At 29.8% G+C, this 19,494-nt stretch overlaps 1 protein-coding gene across 1 annotated transcript in view; it reads right to left on the reverse strand.

The window, feature by feature from the left end:
- LOC141295207 (nesprin-1-like) overlaps positions 1-19,494 on the reverse strand; it is a 42,482-nt gene that overhangs the window by 13,264 nt on the left and 9,724 nt on the right. Inside the window, exons 17-34 of the mRNA XM_073826409.1 lie at positions 18,925-19,079; positions 18,618-18,765; positions 18,443-18,537; positions 16,889-17,123; positions 16,618-16,812; positions 14,862-14,987; positions 14,618-14,773; positions 13,822-13,980; positions 11,741-11,907; positions 9,905-10,067; positions 9,639-9,826; positions 7,744-7,894; positions 7,486-7,668; positions 7,238-7,375; positions 6,962-7,153; positions 3,982-4,315; positions 1,898-2,040; positions 1,660-1,786 (exon numbers count right to left, since the gene is read on the reverse strand). Coding sequence (XP_073682510.1) covers positions 1,660-1,786; positions 1,898-2,040; positions 3,982-4,315; positions 6,962-7,153; positions 7,238-7,375; positions 7,486-7,668; positions 7,744-7,894; positions 9,639-9,826; positions 9,905-10,067; positions 11,741-11,907; positions 13,822-13,980; positions 14,618-14,773; positions 14,862-14,987; positions 16,618-16,812; positions 16,889-17,123; positions 18,443-18,537; positions 18,618-18,765; positions 18,925-19,079 — 3,055 coding nt within the window. The remainder of the gene's footprint in view (positions 1-1,659; positions 1,787-1,897; positions 2,041-3,981; positions 4,316-6,961; positions 7,154-7,237; positions 7,376-7,485; positions 7,669-7,743; positions 7,895-9,638; positions 9,827-9,904; positions 10,068-11,740; positions 11,908-13,821; positions 13,981-14,617; positions 14,774-14,861; positions 14,988-16,617; positions 16,813-16,888; positions 17,124-18,442; positions 18,538-18,617; positions 18,766-18,924; positions 19,080-19,494) is intronic.

Genomic DNA, 19,494 nt, shown 5'->3' on the forward strand with positions numbered 1-19,494 from the left:
CTCAAAATCACACAGTCATTGTTGGAAGGGGTTCAAATACACCAAAATGGTGAAAAATCAAAGAATCTGTGGGACCTGAAGGATTTTTCTGAAGAACAGCAGGCAGTTTAACTGTTCAGGACAAACAAGGAACTCATGAACAAATATCACTAATAAACACAGCTGTGGATCATTAAGGTAACTACACAGTATTAAGAATCAAATGTATGTAAACCTTTGAACAGCGGCATTTTTATAAATTAAACTATTATTTTCTCTTGTGGAGTATATGTAAACATCTTTAATGAGAAATATCTTATTCAGGGCAGTACTAAATAAAAAACAACATGCATTTTGTACGATCCCTCTTATTTTGGTAAAATAATTAACATTTTGCAGATATTGCAAGGTGCATGTAAACTAGGGCTGGGCGATATGGCAAAAATGTAATCTCGATAATTTTTTTCCCATATTGAACGATAACGATATATATTTCGATATAAGCTGTTGATGTTGCCAGCTTTAAAATAGTATCCCAACAATGACTAAAGCCACAAAAATGAAAGGGTTCATTAAATTACATTTAAAGTATAGTTTATTAACAAAAACAGATTACAGATTTGGCCTTAAAAATTAAAACAACTTACTAAAATAAATTAAAAAAATTAAAGTTGTGACAGAGTATGGTAAATGAGAGTAAATGTACAAAATGTAAACATAAAATTATTGTAAAAACATAATTTGTAACACAATTATTTATTTATTTATTTATTATTATTATTAACACAATTGTTTATTTTCTCTATTATAGGTTGAGCTATTTAAATTAGAGGCAACCACTGCATTTTGAAACAATCTACAGTATAAATAAAAAAAATTACGACACGGTTCTTTCTTAATCGTATTAAGTGCAGACAATTCAGCCATAATCTAAGTAGGCTACTCTCTAAATATTCAAAGTGCAAATAGAGATGGATATTTCAAGCATGATACAGAGCTATAGACATACACAACCTATCATAGCCTACATACTACTAACAGCCTAGATATGTCATGTAGCCTAATTTGCGTGCATTGGGGGGATTAAAATTGCTTTTGAATGCGCGTGCGTTTTTTGCTTTCGGTTTCAGTTTTAACAATCGCGCCAAACTCTCAGCTGAGCTAAGAGTCACTTTTCAGGTAGCCAAACCACTTATATAACGGAATTCGTGCTACCTTTTTTGTCGACAATTTCAACATCTTTGGATAATAACTCGAAGTTAGTTTCACTTTCGTCGCTGCTTCCTCTCTTTTTTTTGTCGTCCTGGTGTTAAGTTTGCTTCGCAAAGTGCGGTAGGAAATGAACTTTGTACTTTGACGTGCACACGCACGCTGTACGCTGATTGGCTGTTGTCGCATATTTCTACTGTGTGATTGGCTCTTAGATTAATCCATATCGAGCAAAAAATGTCTAGAGCCTATCATCGTTATTAACATAAATTTTATCGCGATTCGATATGATATCGTTTATCGGCCCAGCCCTAATGTAAACTTTTGACTTCAACTGTATATAATGTTTACTCCACTCTTTTCCACTATTGCCTATATACTATCAGCATTAGTTTTAAGGAGAAGTTTTAAGATGGCATGTATTGCATATCATATACTGTGCATGGCTAAGTATATGATATGGTTTTGTACCTGAAGTTTGTGACTCTGAGCTGTTGGGGTTGATGAAACCTGATATCTTGTCTTCCTCATCTTTCAGCCCGAATCCCACCCTCTTTACTGCGTCTATACTGCCACGACATTCTTCTAGAAGACGCATCTGAGAGAATTAAATATAACAAACAAGTTTAATTCATTGAACAAATGCTTTCTTATTCAAACCAGCTTATAGCATTGTTTTTACTATAGGAGAAGTAGGATTATCACTCACATAACCCATGTAGCTGGCGTCCAGCTCAGGGCCGGTTGGAGTTCGGCTGCGTATGATGTTCTCCGTCTGCTGCAGATGGAAGCAGCTGGTGTTGAGAACTTTATCCAGCTGTCTGATGTGAGTCTCCAGTGATCCAGCGTCACCTGTAGAGGAACATCAGAACAGTTATTAATGGAGGAACTACCGGAAGTTGCTCTGAGTTGCATTTGCGGAACCGTGTTCTCTTTCTCAGGCCTGATGCAGTGCATGATCAAGAGATGGACGTCACAAGATTGCTTTCTCATTAGTCAAACCATACTATGTGCTTCTAATCCAAGTATCATTAGTCAAAGCAGTTTACAATCAGACTGACCCTGGACCACAAAACTAGTCAATTTTTTTTAATTGAGATGTATACAAGCTAAATAAATAAGCTTTCCATTGATGTATGGTTTGTTAGAACAGGACAATATTTAGCCAAGATACAACTATTCTGGAATTTGAGGGTGCAAAAAAATCAAAATACTGAGAAAATCACTTTTAAAGTTGTCCAAATGTAGTTCTTAGCAATGCATATATTTCTGATATTTGGCAGTTTCAGATGGTCATTTGTTTGAGTTTTGAAATATTTTTTGTTTTGCATTTTAACATATTTTCATGCCAATTATACTGATAAAATATTTCAATTCACATTACTATGATGCAAAAATGGTTTAAACTGTGTATTTTTTATTATATAGTATATTTTTAATTAACTGAAATAAAGTTGAAACAAAATAAAATATAAGATGAAACAGATGAGCTTAATTAATTATTAAAAATAAGAAATGCTGCTTTGACTACTGAAATAAGATACGTTTAAAGTATTTAAGTTACCACTGAATTCAAGCTAAATAAAGTTATTTAAACCAGTTTTGTTAAACTAAAAAAATATTATTTTATTTATTTACTAATATTAATCTTACTGAAATAAAAATTCCATTCTTGTTACTGTGATACAAAAAAACAATATTATGTATTTTTAAAAATACACAAAATGCTAATTTCAACCAGTTTTGTTACTAAAAATAATTCAGAATATTAATAAATATGGTATCGGTATTATAGTATAAATAACATTAAAATAACAGATTAAAAAACAGATTACTATATGTTTTTGTAATAATAAAGAAAAAAACTGTACAAACAGCAATGTGAATTTAATTACAAAAAATATTCAGATGTTTAACAGTAATGAGAATTTTGTGAATTTAGAAATATTATAGGAAAATTGCTTTATAATTTAAAAAATGCAAAAACATTTGGTCCAAAAATAGGCTTAATTTTCTTTTTGTAAAACATGTTTTATATGATTTTGAATCTTTACTTAATATCCTAATGACTTTTGGCATAAAAAAAATGATAATTTTGACCCATGCAATGTATTTTTGGATATTGCTACAAATATACCCATGCTACTTATGACTGGTTTTGTGGTCCAGGGTCACATAATTATGTAAAATTCTTCTTTTTGACCCCTGTGACCGTTAAGAAAAATCCATATTTCAATAAATTAGATTTTTTTAATGTAATAATTTATTCACATTTTTTTTGTAATTGTCAATTTGCTCTGATTGTAAAATACTATGAGTAATGCTGTTGATCTGGCAAATCCAAAAGCGTTAGAAACCAAGAACAGACACCATAGAGAACTCAGTGGGCATCAACCTGTGACACTACATGCAAACACTGGAAAACTGATTATTAGAGTTAGCAACACAAATCAAAAGAGAAGTGTTAGAAAATTCAGCCGATGGCCTCTGTGCTTTGATTGGGTTTGTGAGTAGAAACTAAAGATCACAATCTCAGGCAACAGACTAGTAAGTGAGTCTCAGATTTCTGACTGCTGTTGCCTACCAGCGCTGGACCTCAGAGTTTGCTCAGTAAGTTTTAGATATGCCTCAGGACTCTCAGGAATCACTACATCTGAAAGAAACATATACATGTATACAATACAAGCGTGATTGAATGCTGAACCACACTAAAATCTGCTACAACTACCAGTTTCAGGCCTTTATTAGGTTTCATTCCTTATCTGTTTATGGGACTAAAGACCTCACACTGACCTGAGAGGGCGGATGCTGAACCCTGCAGGTATCCGTCCTCTCCCTGATCTCCTGGTTCGGAGGACAAGGCTCTGCTGGCGCTCTCCAGACCCCGGCTCAGGTCGTAATCATGGTCCCACTCCAGAGGGATGGAGTCCACGCTGGCTGGAGTGTCTCGGCCCGAGCGTTCGGCCCGTAGAGGAGCGGCCAGCGATGCTGATCGACTGGAGGAGGGCAGAGGGGAGAGAAAACCATCGCCCAGACGCTCACTCCACGGAAAGCTGGACATGTCTGCAGGCTCGTCCAGATCAAAGTCTCGGTCCGAGTACGAGACGTCATGTTCATCGTCTGTGAGCTAAATAAAAAAGTTATGAATTCTTAGTGGTTTTTGGGATCGAAACCTTGGCTAAAATTATTAAAGTGGATGAAATAAAATGTCTAAAGAAAGGCTAAACAGAATATATGCATATAAAATGACTGACTGACTGAATGAATGAATTAATAAAAAAGTTAAAAGTAAACAAATAAAAAAAGCCAGCATAAATTAAAATGGCACATTTAATTATGAAAATAAAATAAAATAAAAAAATTAATAAATGAATGAATAAATAAGCAAGGTAAACGCAAACAAAGGTAAATATAAATAAAAAAAATTAATGAATGAATAAAAAATAAAAATGTAAACACACAATGGTAAATATAAATAAAAAGACAAATATTAACAAATATGAAAAAATCTAATAAATAAATGTCAAGTAATAAACATAAATAAAGGAAGTCATAAATAAAAAGGTAAACATAAATTAAAATTGTACATATAAATATGAAAATAAATAAATAAATAAATATGAACACATAAAGACAAATATAAATAAAAGAGTAACTATAAACAAACAAATAAAGTTAAACATGAATGAATAAATAAGGTAAACAAATAAATGGTAAATATTAGAAATAATTAAAAATAATAAAATAAAATACAATGAATGAATGAATAAAGTAAACAAATAAAAGGTAAATATAAAAATTGTAATAAAATAAAAAAGATGAATGAATAAATAAATACAAAGGTAAATATAAACAAATATGAAGAAACAATCCACTAAATGAATATATAAATAAAGTCAGTCATCAATAAAAAGGTAAATATAAATAACATTGGTACATATGTAAAAATTAGGGGTGGGCATAGATTAATTTTTTTAATCTAGATTAATCTAGATTAAATCTTGGAATTAATCTAGATTAATCTAGATTAAAATGGCTCATTTGAATTCTGCTGAAGGCATTCAGAATATGTGTGCTACCCAAATAATGACTTAAAGTCTTTGAGAATGGATCATAAAGCTCATAAAGCTGTTCTATGATAATTTGTTGATGAAAATAAATTATGTTCAATTAGATGTACTTGTGTTTACTAACTAACTAACAATGAAATTGTTTTTTCTACCTATTAGATTGTGTTTTTTTAATGTCAACACCTACCCAGCCCATTACATGTTACACCGTACTTTTATTTTGACAGGTTGCCGTGAAGTTTCTGTGTCATACAGTATGATATGATGCTAGTTTTCTCAAATGAAACGGTAAAAGTGACACTCACAGCAGTTTGGGAGATTGAGTTTATCAGTTCATGTGAGATGAAAATGCCAAAAATTACCGGGAGCGTCACGTGTGTTTCAGTGTGTAGTAAAAGCTCGTCTCCGCAATGCATACATACAGCTAGGCAAACGGAACATATTGGATTCATATTAAAACGGTCTTTTTGCATTTCAGTTTTCACATACACTAGTCCATATCACGATTTGAATTAAGTGACTGACCAACATTTGATTTATGAATCCAAAAAACGACGAATTTATGTGGCATTTCGCTATAGTAGATTCGGTTTTTATGAATGGAGGACGACGCGATCCCGTCTGTGTTTTGGCGGAGGAGACTTAAACGCGCGACCATATTCTATAGTCTTTGGTATACATCCGCGTTAAACTATCAAGGTGAAAGTCACCATAGCTTGCGTAGTTTAGACCCAGCTCCCAACCCAAATTTGAGAATAGATTAACGGCGATATTTTTTTTATCGCGCGATAAGAGTTTCACGTTAACGCAGCACGTTAACGCCGATAACGGCCCACCACTAGTAAAAATACATAGAAATAAATATAAACAAACATAAAAATAATCATAAATATAAACTAAATAGTTAAACTATTAAAATAGTAAATATAAACAAATAAAGTTAAACATAAATAAATAAGGTAAACAAATAAAAGGTAAATATTAAAACTAATAAAATAAAACACAATGAATTAATTTAAAAAAAGGTAAATAAATAAAATATATATATATAAAAAAAAATTCAATAAAATAAATGTATGAATAAATAAAAAATGTAAACATAAACAAAAATATATAAATAAAAAGACAAATATAAACAAATATATAAATAAAGGTAATTATCAATAAAAGGTAAATATAAATAAAATCGGTACATATAAATGTAAAAATAAAATAAATGTAAACATACATAAATATTATAAATAAATCGGTAAATATAAACAAACAAATAAAGGTAAACATAAATAAATAAATAAGGCAAACAAAAGGTAAATATAATATAAATATAAATAAAATGAACGAACAAACAAACAAATGAATAAATAAAAATGTAAACACAAAGTTAAATGTAAATAAAAAGATAAATATAAACAAATATGAAAAAATAAATAAATAAATAAATGTAAAGTAATAAATATATAGGATATATATAAAGGAAGTCATAAATAAAAGGAAAAAAAAAATGTAAGTATGAAAATAAATAAATGTAAACATACATAAAGATAAATATAAATAAAATGGTAAATACAAACAAAAACAAAAACAAACAAACAAATAAGCAGGTAGGTAGGAGGGTGCACATAAATTAATCTAAAAATAAACACAAAAAGAATACAGGACAACTCCAATATCAGTCAGAAAAAGCTCTGATGTATTAAACCTACCGGTAATCGTATAAGTTTCTTATAATAGCGTTCCACGCGTCCAAACACTTCCTGGCAGTAACGCTGCAGTTCCTCAAGCTCTTCCTCGATCACAGCAGCATCTATCGGCTCACTCTTTTCCAGAAGAGCTTCACCCTGCTGGAATATGTGGTCGATCTTGGCTGTGTTCAGAGTGATCTCCTGCTGGAACGCCTGAACGCAGAAGAAAACCTCCATGAGAGAATGACACAGGAGATAGGAACAACACAAATTCAGTAAGAAAGGCCAGTGACGTACCCTCAGCTGTTTAATTTTGGCCTGTACATCACACTCTGAGAAATGCTCAATGTTGGTTAATTGCAAGTCCATCTCCGTCAGCCAGACCAGGATACAATCTCGTGCTGTCTCAAATTCCTCCCTTTGAGTTATAAAGTGCTGCGGCGAACAAAAAAAATGCTTTTTAAAATCAGATTTAAAGTAAAAGCCCACTTGCATTTATCTAATAATAATACCATTAAAATCAAACTAATCAAACAGATCTGTACCTTTAGCCTGCGGAGGACAGATGACACTCGTCTCTGTAGGTTATCCCATCGCTGGTTGGCGTTGTGGGCCATTTCTCGCAGACTACATGCCGCGTCTGTGCGATTCTCACGGGCCAATCGCTGATACTGTTTATTGATCAGTTCCAGCTGTGTCAAACTTTCATGCACCTGCCGCTGAAATGTCTACAAAAGCACAGAGAGTTATTATCATAAATCTGATCAATAATACTACATTCATTCTGTCTGGAAGAATCTCACCTCAAATTTCTTGAGCTCCTCTTTGGCAACAGTGTAAAGCACACCTGAAGAGTTTGGTAGTGCGGCTGTCTTCTCAGACAACATGAGCCACTCCTCAAAATGTGTGTAGTCATCCAGAAACTTCTGCCACAGACGCCACGTCTCCTCGATCCTTTCATATGAGCAAAATGTAGGTTTACATTTGTCATTTAGCACAATTATTGTATAAAATTATTATAAAAAATACATTAGTGAACTAAACATTTTCATTAATTAAAATAAAGCAGCAATAAAGCTGAAATAAATTAAATAAAAAATAAAATAAATATAAAAATGTGAAAATTTAGGTTTAAATTTGTCATTTAGCACAATTATTGTATAAATTATTAAAAATAAACTATTAAACTAAAAAAAAAGTTAATTCAAATAAAGCTGAAATAAAAAAAGGAAATAAAAATAAATAAAAATGTATGTTAACATCTGTCATTCAGCACAATTATTGTATAAAATTATTTAAAAAATAAATTATTAAACTAAAAATGTCATTAATTAAAATAAAGCAGCAATAAAGCTGAAATACATTAAATAAAAAATAAAATAAATATAAAAATGTTTAAATTTAGGTTGAAATTTGTCATTTAGCACAATTATTGTATAAATTATTAAAAATAAACTATTAAACTAAAAAATTTAATTAATTAAAATAAAGCTGCAATAAAGCGGAAAAGGATTAAATAAAAAAATTAAATATAAAAATGGACAAAATTTCGGTTTAAATTTGTCATTGTCTAAAATAATTTAAAAATAAACGATTAAAATAAAAAAATCATTAATTGAAATAAAGCTGAAACAGATTAAATAAAAGATTAAGTAAAATACAATATAAAAATGAGCAAAATTAAATAAACTATTAAAAAAATCATTAATTGAAATAAAGCTGGAATAAAGCTGAGAAAGATTAAATGACAAAAAAAAAATTAAATTGAGCAAGATTTAGGTTTAAATTTGTAATTTAGCACAATTATTGTCTAAAAAAATTAAAAAACTATTAAACTAAAAAAATCATTAATTGAAAAAAAATGTTATAAAGCTGAAATAGATTAAAAAAAAAAAAAAAAAAAAAAAAATATATATATATATATATATATATATATATATAAATATGAGCAAAATGTAGGTTTAAATTGGTCTTTAAGTACAATTATTGTATAAAATAAAAATAAATATTAATCATTAATGTTATTAATTTAAATAAAACTGCAATAAAGCTAAATAGCAAAACATTTATAAAAAATACAATATATATATATATATATATATAATTACAAATGTTGCTTTGGCAGCTAACTGAAATACAAACATTTTGTTAAAATAAGTTTAAGTACTAAAATTTGAAAAACTAAAACTGAAATAAATATAAAACAAAGCTAATTATAAATATTTAAAAAATAATAATACAATGACAGCACAGCAAAATCACTAAAACTCAAATTAAAACTAAATAAAAATTTTAATTATAAAAGTAAAACGTTAATAAAAACTAAAAAAAAGCTATATAAATAGTACAAAAAAACTCTGACATTCAAAAAGCTATATTTCCATATTACTCATAATATATACGACAGTATGAACTATGTATCATATGCGCAGTATGCACATATTACACACAAGCAGATAAAATCCTTAGCATGACCTGGTGCACTTGTCAAAATGTGCAGTATACAAGTAAGCATGCTGAATCCCACAATTTAATGCACTCAACTTGACCTTCCAGTTTTAAAAAGTGACAATCAACACAATAAGAACAAGAACACAATAAAATAGGTAATATATTGCAATACTGTATAGTATGCAGCAAGCAGCATTGCACTGCACAAGTGTATGTATGTGCTTCATCAGTGGTACATGGGTCATACTTAAGTCTCCTCTCCATGGACATGGCACAGATGCTCCTCCAGCGGCGGTCCAGGCTGCGTGTGGCCTGTTGGATTGAGTCACACTCGGCGTCCGTAGCACACGCGTCACAGTCGTGCAGCAAAACCTCACACAGATTCAGCACAGACGCCACACCTGTGCTGTGCTTCTCAATGTCTCTCTGCAGCTCCTGAATGAAAGACAAAAATAACAATTTATTTGAATAAAACAACTAAATGGTCTTTGAATGCAGTGTATATCTACGTACCTGCTGTAGATCTAGTTTCCTCTGGATCTCCTGGTAGTCGCAGGTGTCATAGACGATGGGACGGGACAGTTCGGTCTCAATGTGGGCGAGCCACGTGCGCAGACTGTTCATGTTCTTATCCAACTGCTGAACGGCCACTAAAGTCTCCCGCAGCTTCTTCACCCTGAATAAACACAGATATTGTCATCTTTATCATCCTTTTTTTCGTGTCTACGTCTACACACAGTTTACTATTTTATATCAGGGTTATTATAGTTAACTAAAACTAAAACGTAGAAACATTTTCTTTACTTTAAATAAAGAAAACATGAATCTAAACACATTTTAAGCTTATTTTATCTCAACTAGTTGCCAAGGCAGTATTTTTCACTTCCATTTAACAGCTTGATGTACTAAAATTACTACAACTAAAACTGAAATTAAAAATTAAGACGTGACAAGAAAAAAGTATTAAAAGCTAATAAATATGACAAAAACACAAAACAAAATTGCAAAGTTAAATGATTAAAATTAACCAGATATAAAACAGATGAAAACAGAAAATATAAAAATAAAAACTAATTAAACATAAAAGACTATAATAGTAACTCCATGACACTAAAATAACAGTTTTATACTAAAACCTATTCATATAAATTGTTATATTCTGTATCATTTTTAAAAACAGGAAAATAATTTTTTAAAATTATAATAATAAAATTGGAAAAACGTAATCTTAAAAAAATACTAAAATTAGAAATGTAGTTTTGGCAACTAAGTATGAAATAAAATAAGTCCAAGTTGAAGCAAGCCCTACTAAAATTACTGAAATAAAAATAAAACAAAGCTAAATATAAATATGAAAAACTAATAAAAATGCCAAAAGCAAAAAACAATATCACAATTAGTAATTATAAATTACAAATTATAAATTATTAAAATTTTAATTTTTTTTACAAATTTAAAATGAAAAAAGGAAATATATTTAAAAAAAAACTATAATAGTAACTCCATGAGACTAAATAAAATAATATATATAAAATAAATGTTTCATTTGAAAGAAAATAAAAGAAAATAAAAACTAAAATTAAAAATGTTATTTTGGCAAATAAGTGAAATAAAATAAGTCTAAGTTGAAGTATTGTCAATAAAAATAAAACCAAAATAAAAATAAACCAAAGCTAAATATAAATACAAAAAACTAATGAAAAATAACAAAAGTGCATAACAAAATGACTAAAAACTATCATTTAAATGAAAAACATAAAAAATAAATATAAAAATTTACAAATATAATACAAAATTAAATTATTAATGTAATTAATTTAAAAATAATGTAAAAATAAAAATGAATTAAATGAAAAAAAAACTATAATTGACACTAAAATAACAGTTTTATACTAAAATCCTTTGATATAAATTATTATATTATGTATCATTTTAAAAACTGAAAAATTATGAAAAAATAAAATAAAATAAAAAGAAGCAAAATTAAAAAAGTAACAACCTAAACTAAAATGACTAAAACTAAAAGTAAAACTGAAATAAAAATAAACCAAAGCTAAATATAAATTAAAAAAAAAATTAAATGACAAAAGCACCAAACAAAATGACTAAAATTAAAATTTAAATGAAAAACATAAAAATATTTATTAAAATAAAAGGTAATTCAAATAGTAATAAATATTATAACAGTATATAATACTACTACAATAACTTATAAAGTAGGGGGAGGAAATGAACTCTCAACACAATGCTGATTCAAACCTCCATTATTTTACATTAATTATGAGTAAATATTGCAGAAAATAGTGCTGTAATGCCAACCACACCACATTTCAGTGTGTGTTACAATACCTGGCCCCAATGAGGTCAAGCAGATGCTGCCAGCGTTCGTTGACTTTACTGAGCTTGTGTTCGATGTCAGAGGCTTTGCTCTCATGACTGGCCCGAGCTAAACGTTCACCCAGCTGCTGGAGCTCGTGTTTATTCTCCTGAACCACCGCCACCTCCTCCTGATAGTCCTGACACACAGAAAAACAAGGGCAAGTTACTAAAATCCAGTTCAACTCTAGTTGCTTTCGAAGAGTGTTTAGTGGTATGTTGCTACAAACACCTCTTACAAAAAAAAGCGATTATAATGGAAACCACAGTTTCCACCAAACTACCATATGAGCTACAGTTGATGTTAATGCTATTTTAAGACAGTTACAGCTTGTTGTTAAGCAACACTATATATATATACACATACACACATGTAAGCCATATGAACTGACACTCAAAAGTTTGGGATCAGTAAGACTTGTAATGTTTTTAAAGAAGTCTCTTATGCTGAGCAAAGCTGCATTTATTTGATCAAATAAAATGCAATATAAAATAATGGTATTTATTTGAATATACTTTAAAATATAATTTATTCCTGTGATGCAAAGCTGAATTTTCTTAAGTGTCACAGAAATCATTCTTTTATTAGAATTATCAGTGTTGGAAACAGTTGTGTTGCCAAATATTTTTTGGAACGTGTGATTATTTTTTGGGGATTCTTTGATGACTAACCAGTTAAAAAGAACAGCATTTATTCAAAATATAAATCTTTTCTAACAGTGTAAATCTATGCTATTACTTTTCATTAATTTAAACCTTGGTGAATAAAAGTATTAATTTATTTTAAAAAAGAAAGAATAAACATTTACTGACCCCAAACGTTTAAACAGTAGTGTATATTGTTAGAAATCCTCTCTTTTTTTAAATAACTGCTGTATTTTTTTACCTTTTATTGACCAAAGAAGAACAAAGATTGACAGGTTATAAAATATTTGGCAGCACAACTGTTGATAATTCTAATAATAAATCAGCATATTAGAATGATCTTTGAAGGATCATGTGACACTTGAGACTGGAGTTACAGCAGATGAAAATTCAGCTTTGCATCACAGGAATAAATTATATTTAAAAGTATATTAAAATAAAAAACATTATTTTATATTGTAATAACATTTTGCAATATTACTGTTTTTTCTGTATTTTTGATCAAATAAATGCAGCCTTGATGAGCATAAGAGACTTCTTTAAATAAATAAAATACTGAGCAGTACAACTGTTTTCAACAGAGATAATAAATCAGCATATTAGAATGATTTCTGAAGGATCATGTGACACTTAAGACTAGAATAATGATGTTAAAAATTTAGCTTTGCATCAAAGGGATCAATTATATTTTAAAGTATATTAAAATAAAAACCATTATTTTATATTGTAAGAATACTGAGCAATATTACTGTTTTTTTCTGTATTTTTTAACAAATAAATGCAGTCTTGATGAGCATAAAAGACTTCTTTAAATAAATTAAATACTGAGCAGTACAACTGTTTTCAACACTACTAATAAATCAGCATATTAGAATGATTTCTGAAGGATCATGTGACACTGAAGACTAGAGTAATGATGCTGAAAATGTAGCTTTGCATCACAGGAATAAATTATATTTTAAAGTGTATTAAAATAAAAAACATTTTATATTGTAATAATATTTTGCAATATTACAGCTTTTTTCTGTATTTTTGAACAAATAAATGCAGTCTTGATGAGCATAAGAGACTTCTTTAAATAAATAAAATATTAAGCAGCACAACTGTTTTCAACACTGATAATAAATCAGCATATTACAATGATTTCTGAAGGATCATGTGACACTGAAGACTATAGAGTAATGATGCTGAAAATGTAGCTTTGTATCACAGGAATAAATTACATTTTAAAATATATTCACACAGAAAACAGTCATTTTAAATTGAAACAATATTTCACAATATTACATTTTTGATCAAATAAATGCAGCCTTGATGAGCATAAGAAATGTCTTATAAAACCATCAAACATCTTACCAATCCTAAACTTTTGAATAGCAGTGTATATATGCCACTAATTTGATTGTTACCTTTCGCAGTTTCTCAATCATCTCTTCAATGCTGATGTCTCCATTCTGAGATACTTTGCTTTCCATTTGCGTCAGCCATTCACACAGCTCTTTATATTTATCATTGAAGATGGCCCATTCATTCAGCTTCTCGCTCACCTGCTGCCTGCGCAGACACAACTGCACAGACAAATACACAAAAACATACGCCTTTAGTAATTGCAAATATGGTTGGGCAATGGGCATTTAAACTAAAGCTAAGCAGATTAAATATCTAGCCACAGCATCTCTCCGTATCTTTATAATGTGCAAAATTAAAGTGTAAATAAACACGCAGTTACACATGCACACAACTACTTTGAAGAAAAGACAGAAAACAGACCATAAAGGCAAAGCAGTATGCTTACCAGAGCATCAATAAAAATACAGCATGAGTGAAGAGTTTCTGACAGCTTCTACCTATGGTTATATCTTTCGACTAAGATACCAAACGTACGCTCACATCCTGTGGTGTCTCAGCTCACGCACCGGATGCCACAAAGACAGAGAGTGCATAACAAATCTTCATGCTTTGCATTCAAGTTTCACTTTGAGCTAAAAACTGGTGCTTTGCATTTCTCACTATTAGCAAAAAGCACAAGGTAATATATTCTGCAAAACATACTCTGATGCAGTGATGTTTAAAAACATCTGTGGATCCCAGATAGCATTCGTTTCAATGTGTCTATGATGTCTAAGGTTTTGAAAGCATAAGCACCAAAAAATGCATGCATATGTAGTGAAACAGCACCACCTATTGATCATGTTTTGAGTGTACCTGGTGACAGATCTCCTCCCACTGGCGGTGCAGGAGTTCAATGCGTTCCTGGAGCACGCACAGATCTTCAGGACTGATGTAGCTGGATAGAGACTCTCTCAAAATTGTCAGGTGGGTCAAATCCTCCTTCCAGCCGTCAAACATGCTCTCCAGATCCTGAAAGAAATGGATGATCGTTGGTTGTCGTTTTTTCCATCATTTTATGATGGTTTAGTTCTTCATACTGAATCTGAGCTCTGCATACCTTGCAGCGCATTTGTTCAGACTGTAGCTCCTCATGTCGATCTGGGAGCGGCTGGGATAGCTGGCGTTTAAAGGCTCTCAGTTTCTCCAGGGATCCTCCGATACCTTTTTCACATCTTTCCCAATCCTGCAGAGTTTGAAACGAGTCAAAGTGGTTTCTGGGTATATATAACACTTTATGAACAATTACAGTATCATGCATTGCTCTATTATTTGTTAAAAGACCCTTTAAAACATGTGTAGTGATGTAGACAAACTCATGTTCATTTGAGAGCAAAATTAAAAATGGAGTTAAATGGAACTACTAAAAAAAATATATTTCACTTAAATAATTACCTTTACAATAAAAAAACTATTATAATAGTAGTGAAAATAGTAGTGAAATAAATAAATAAATATATATATATATATACACACTGTATATTATATACTATTTTTAACATATTTATAAATTGTTTTTACATTAAATTAGTTTTTATTTTAGTTACATTTTAGTATTATGTTTTTTTTTTACTTTTTTTATTTTAGTTGTAAACTACACTAAATTAAACTAAATTAAAATTAGAAATGCTGCCTTAAATATTAATATTGTAAAAAAATCAGTTTTAGTTAGTTAGCTATAATAACCCTGATAGTATTAACTAATATTTATATGAAATATTTATATTTACATTTTTATTAAAATTTATATTTATTTATATATATATATATATGTGTGTGTGTGTGTGTGTGTGTGTGTGTGTTTTATTTTTCACTTCCATTTGGTAACTTGATGTACTAAAATTACTACAGCTAATACTTGAAATTAAATTGAAATAAAAAATTCAAGGACATGACAAAAATATTTATTAAAAGCTAATATATGACAAAAAATTGCAAAATTTAATTATTAAACAAATTATTATAACAAAATCTGAAATCTAAAAATAAAACTAATTAAATGTAATTTTATTAACTAATTTAATTGAATAAACTATAATAGTAACTCTACACTCTACACTATAATAGTAACATTACACTAAATAAATATTTTCATATAAATTGTTTTATGTGTTTTAAAAACAAGAGAATATGAAAAAAAAAAAAAAAAAAATATGACAAACCTAAAAACTTAAACTAAAATTGTTTTGGCAACTAATTAAAATAAAATAAGTTAAAGTACTAAAATGACTAAAATTAAAATTTAATCTGAAATAAAAATAAACCAAAGCTAAATATAAATATAAATATATACAAAAAATAATAAAAATCAAAAGCACATAATAAACTGACTAAAATTATATATTTATATCCTTATTATAATCATTTCATATTTATATCTAGTTACTAAATACGTATTAAAATAGCAATAATGAAAACAATAATAGGAACACTATTGTGCAACATTCAGGGTTCCAAAAATAATTGTCAAATAAATTATGACTGTAATAAATAGCAATTATTTCCCATTATAATTAAATAGAAAATTTATAAATAATAAATCATGACTTGAATTTACCAGATTTGGAATTTACAATTAAAAAATATTTACATTTAGTCATTTAGCAGACGGTTTTGTCCAAAGCGACAAATGAGGACAATGGAAGCAATCAAAATCAACAAAAGAGCAATGATATTTCCTGATATTTTAAGGTTTCTCATGCTTGGATGGATGACTCAGTTTTTTGGTAAGAATTTTTTAAAGAAAAAGAATCACTAAATAGATCCAGACATGTAGTAACAAAGACTGCAAATGAAGTAAACATAAAGATCCCTACCCTGAGCAGAACGGCCAGCTCTTTCTTTTGCTCCTCCAGGCGGATGTTGGCGTGTCTCCAGCGCTCCTGTATGTCAAGCAGCTCGTCTTGTAGAGCGGCTTCGGCCCGTGTGTCAGCAGACAGAAGCAGCTGTTTCCCTGCCTCCACCGTCAGGATGTAACTGCCCTGTTGCCTCAGCAGAACCTTCTCTCTCAGCTGCAGGATCAACAGAGTGTCAGCAGGGGGCGCTAACAGCCAGCACAAAAGCATGTTTAGATCAAAGGATACTTACCTGAACTGCATCCAGCATGGCTCGTGCCTGTTGCAGTGGCACATGTGCGCCCGCCTGCAGGGTTTCGGCATGATGGGACGCTTCCACCAACCACTTGCGAAGCTTCTCAACCATTCCCCTGTAGCGCTGCCACTGCCGCAGGAGACTGTCTATGATGCCCCTGCGCTGCTGTGCCCGTCTCACCACTCCCTGCCACTGGTTACTGAGCAGAGCCAGCTTCAGCTTGAACTCATCTCTGGAAACATGGTCATTTTCAAATATACTGTAAGCATTCAGTCTGTTCATGTACTCTAAACACTGATATGCATATGTATATGAGCCATTCTACAGAACTGGTGCGAACTGCTGTCCCACAGCCAAAAAATACTTTTAAAAACAATTAAATATTCAAATATTATATGTTTCCTGAGATCCATCTATTATCTAATGAATAATAATAATAATAACCCACAATAATATTTAAAATATCAGTAAGCTTAATATTTATAAAATCATTGTTTATTGGGTATTTTCAGTTGAGAGGTGACAGTCCTGAACCCTAACCCCAAAATTTCAATTTTTGAAAATATTAAAATAATTGTTATGTATTTTTTTTTCTTCCACTGTGGTTTTTAAAAGTATCTTTTTGATTCTTTTAAAATGTGAAGTATTTTATATTTTCATTGTAAATTATGAAAGTTTATGTAAAAAATGTGTTCTGCATTTTTCATGCCACTACCGAATACCTGCTATTTTGAATTTGCTTTTTTTGAGTAGATTTTTCAGATTTTAATGTTTAGTTATTCAGTTATGTGAGTTTATCATTTAAATTCATTTTTAATAGAATTTTAAATTTTTATTTTAGCTTTATTTCTAGGTTATTTCATTGTTATTTACAGTATATACTACTGAAGTATTTATTAATATTATAAATTAGCTTTAATTTTAGATTTAAAATATTATGTGAGTTTATCATTTTAATTAACTAAAAATTTCAAGGTTATTTTAGTATTATTTATATATTACTGTAGTATTTATTACTATTCTGAATTCGCTTTCATTTCTAGATTTTTAGATTTTAATTTTTGTTTGTTTCTTTTGTAATTTAATTATATTTTTAATTCCTTTTTAATAGAATTTTACATTTTTATTTCAGCTTTATTTCAAGGTTATTTTGGTATCTTTCTTATACCACTATAGTATTTCTTATTATTTTGAATTAGCTTTTATTTTTAGATATTTTAACTTTCAATTTGAGTTTAATTTTTAGTAATTTTTTTTTGTGAGTAAATGTTTTTTATTTTTTATTAAATTATCAATTTTAATTTCAGATTTATTTCAAAGTTATTTTAATATTATTTATATACTACTATAGTATTTAAATAATTTTATTTGCTTCAATGATTTCAAAACTTTATGAAAATTCAATATGATAATTGACTGCACAAATACTAGAAATGCGTACCTTGGATATTATACAATTTGCATACATACACTTTTTTGGGAAAAAGGCACGTTTTACAAGATGCTTCCAACTTGACTTTGGACTATATATATGAAGATGATGTTGCTCACCTGTCGTCCACCTGTCCCTGCTCCAGCATGTGTTGTCCATCGCTAACGATGGAGTGAAGGATCTGCTGTCTGCTGAACATCTCAGCCTGAAACAGCTGTAACACATTGCTCATTTATTAGTATCTCAGCCGGGTTCAAAGGTTTAAAGCATCTAATTTGCTTTTGTATGTCTTACCTCATGAGCTCTCTGCTGCTCCATCAGGCTTTGGAAGTTTCCGGAAATCTCCACAGCCAGTTTCTCCTCCGTCTGCACCAGGAACTCCATCCACGTCTCGCACTTCTCCAGAAATGTCTGCTGCTGTAGTAGCAGGGCCTGAAGTTTGCTGAGAAGAGAATTTAGACATCCTTTAGAAGGTAAACAGGCACTCGACTAGCTATTCTAGTATTGTAGATTTCCATGAAGGATTTTAAGAAAGAGTTTTGACAAGGAAGGGAGTATTCAATAATGATAAAATGCTTCTTTATTATGAGCTGGAGCAAACCTGAATCTCTCAGTGGTCTGAGCTGAGGTGGTGGACCAGCTTCTGTTGAGATTCTGCATGCGTTTGATTTCAGAGTCGTTAAGAGGGAGTCTGTAACCCAGTTCATTCAGCCTCTCCAGATCAGGAGCCATACTGCTGAACTTCAGCATTTGTTTCTGAAAAAAAAAAAAACACACAATTTAAAGAACTAACCTATTATTAATATTTAGAATTTTTTATTTTTCCATTTTATTTTTAGTTTAAGTTTTAGCAATTTTGTTATGTGAGTTATGTGAGTAACAATTTTATTTCATTTTTAATTTAATTATTAATTTTGATTTACGCTTTATTTCAAGGTTATTTCAGTATTATTTATATTCTACTATAGTATTTATTCATATTTTGAATTAGCTTTTATTTTTAGATTTCCAAATTTTAACTTTAGTTTAATTTCTAGCAATTATGTTATGCAAGTTAATAATTTATTTAATTTTTAAAATGAATTTTTAATTTTTATTTCAGCTTTATTTCCAGGTTATTTCAGTATTATTTATATACTACTATAGTATTTATTAATATTTTGAATTAGCT

Source organism: Garra rufa, chromosome 21 (genome assembly GCF_049309525.1).
Source record: "Garra rufa chromosome 21, GarRuf1.0, whole genome shotgun sequence".
Taxonomy (NCBI): domain Eukaryota; kingdom Metazoa; phylum Chordata; class Actinopteri; order Cypriniformes; family Cyprinidae; genus Garra; species Garra rufa.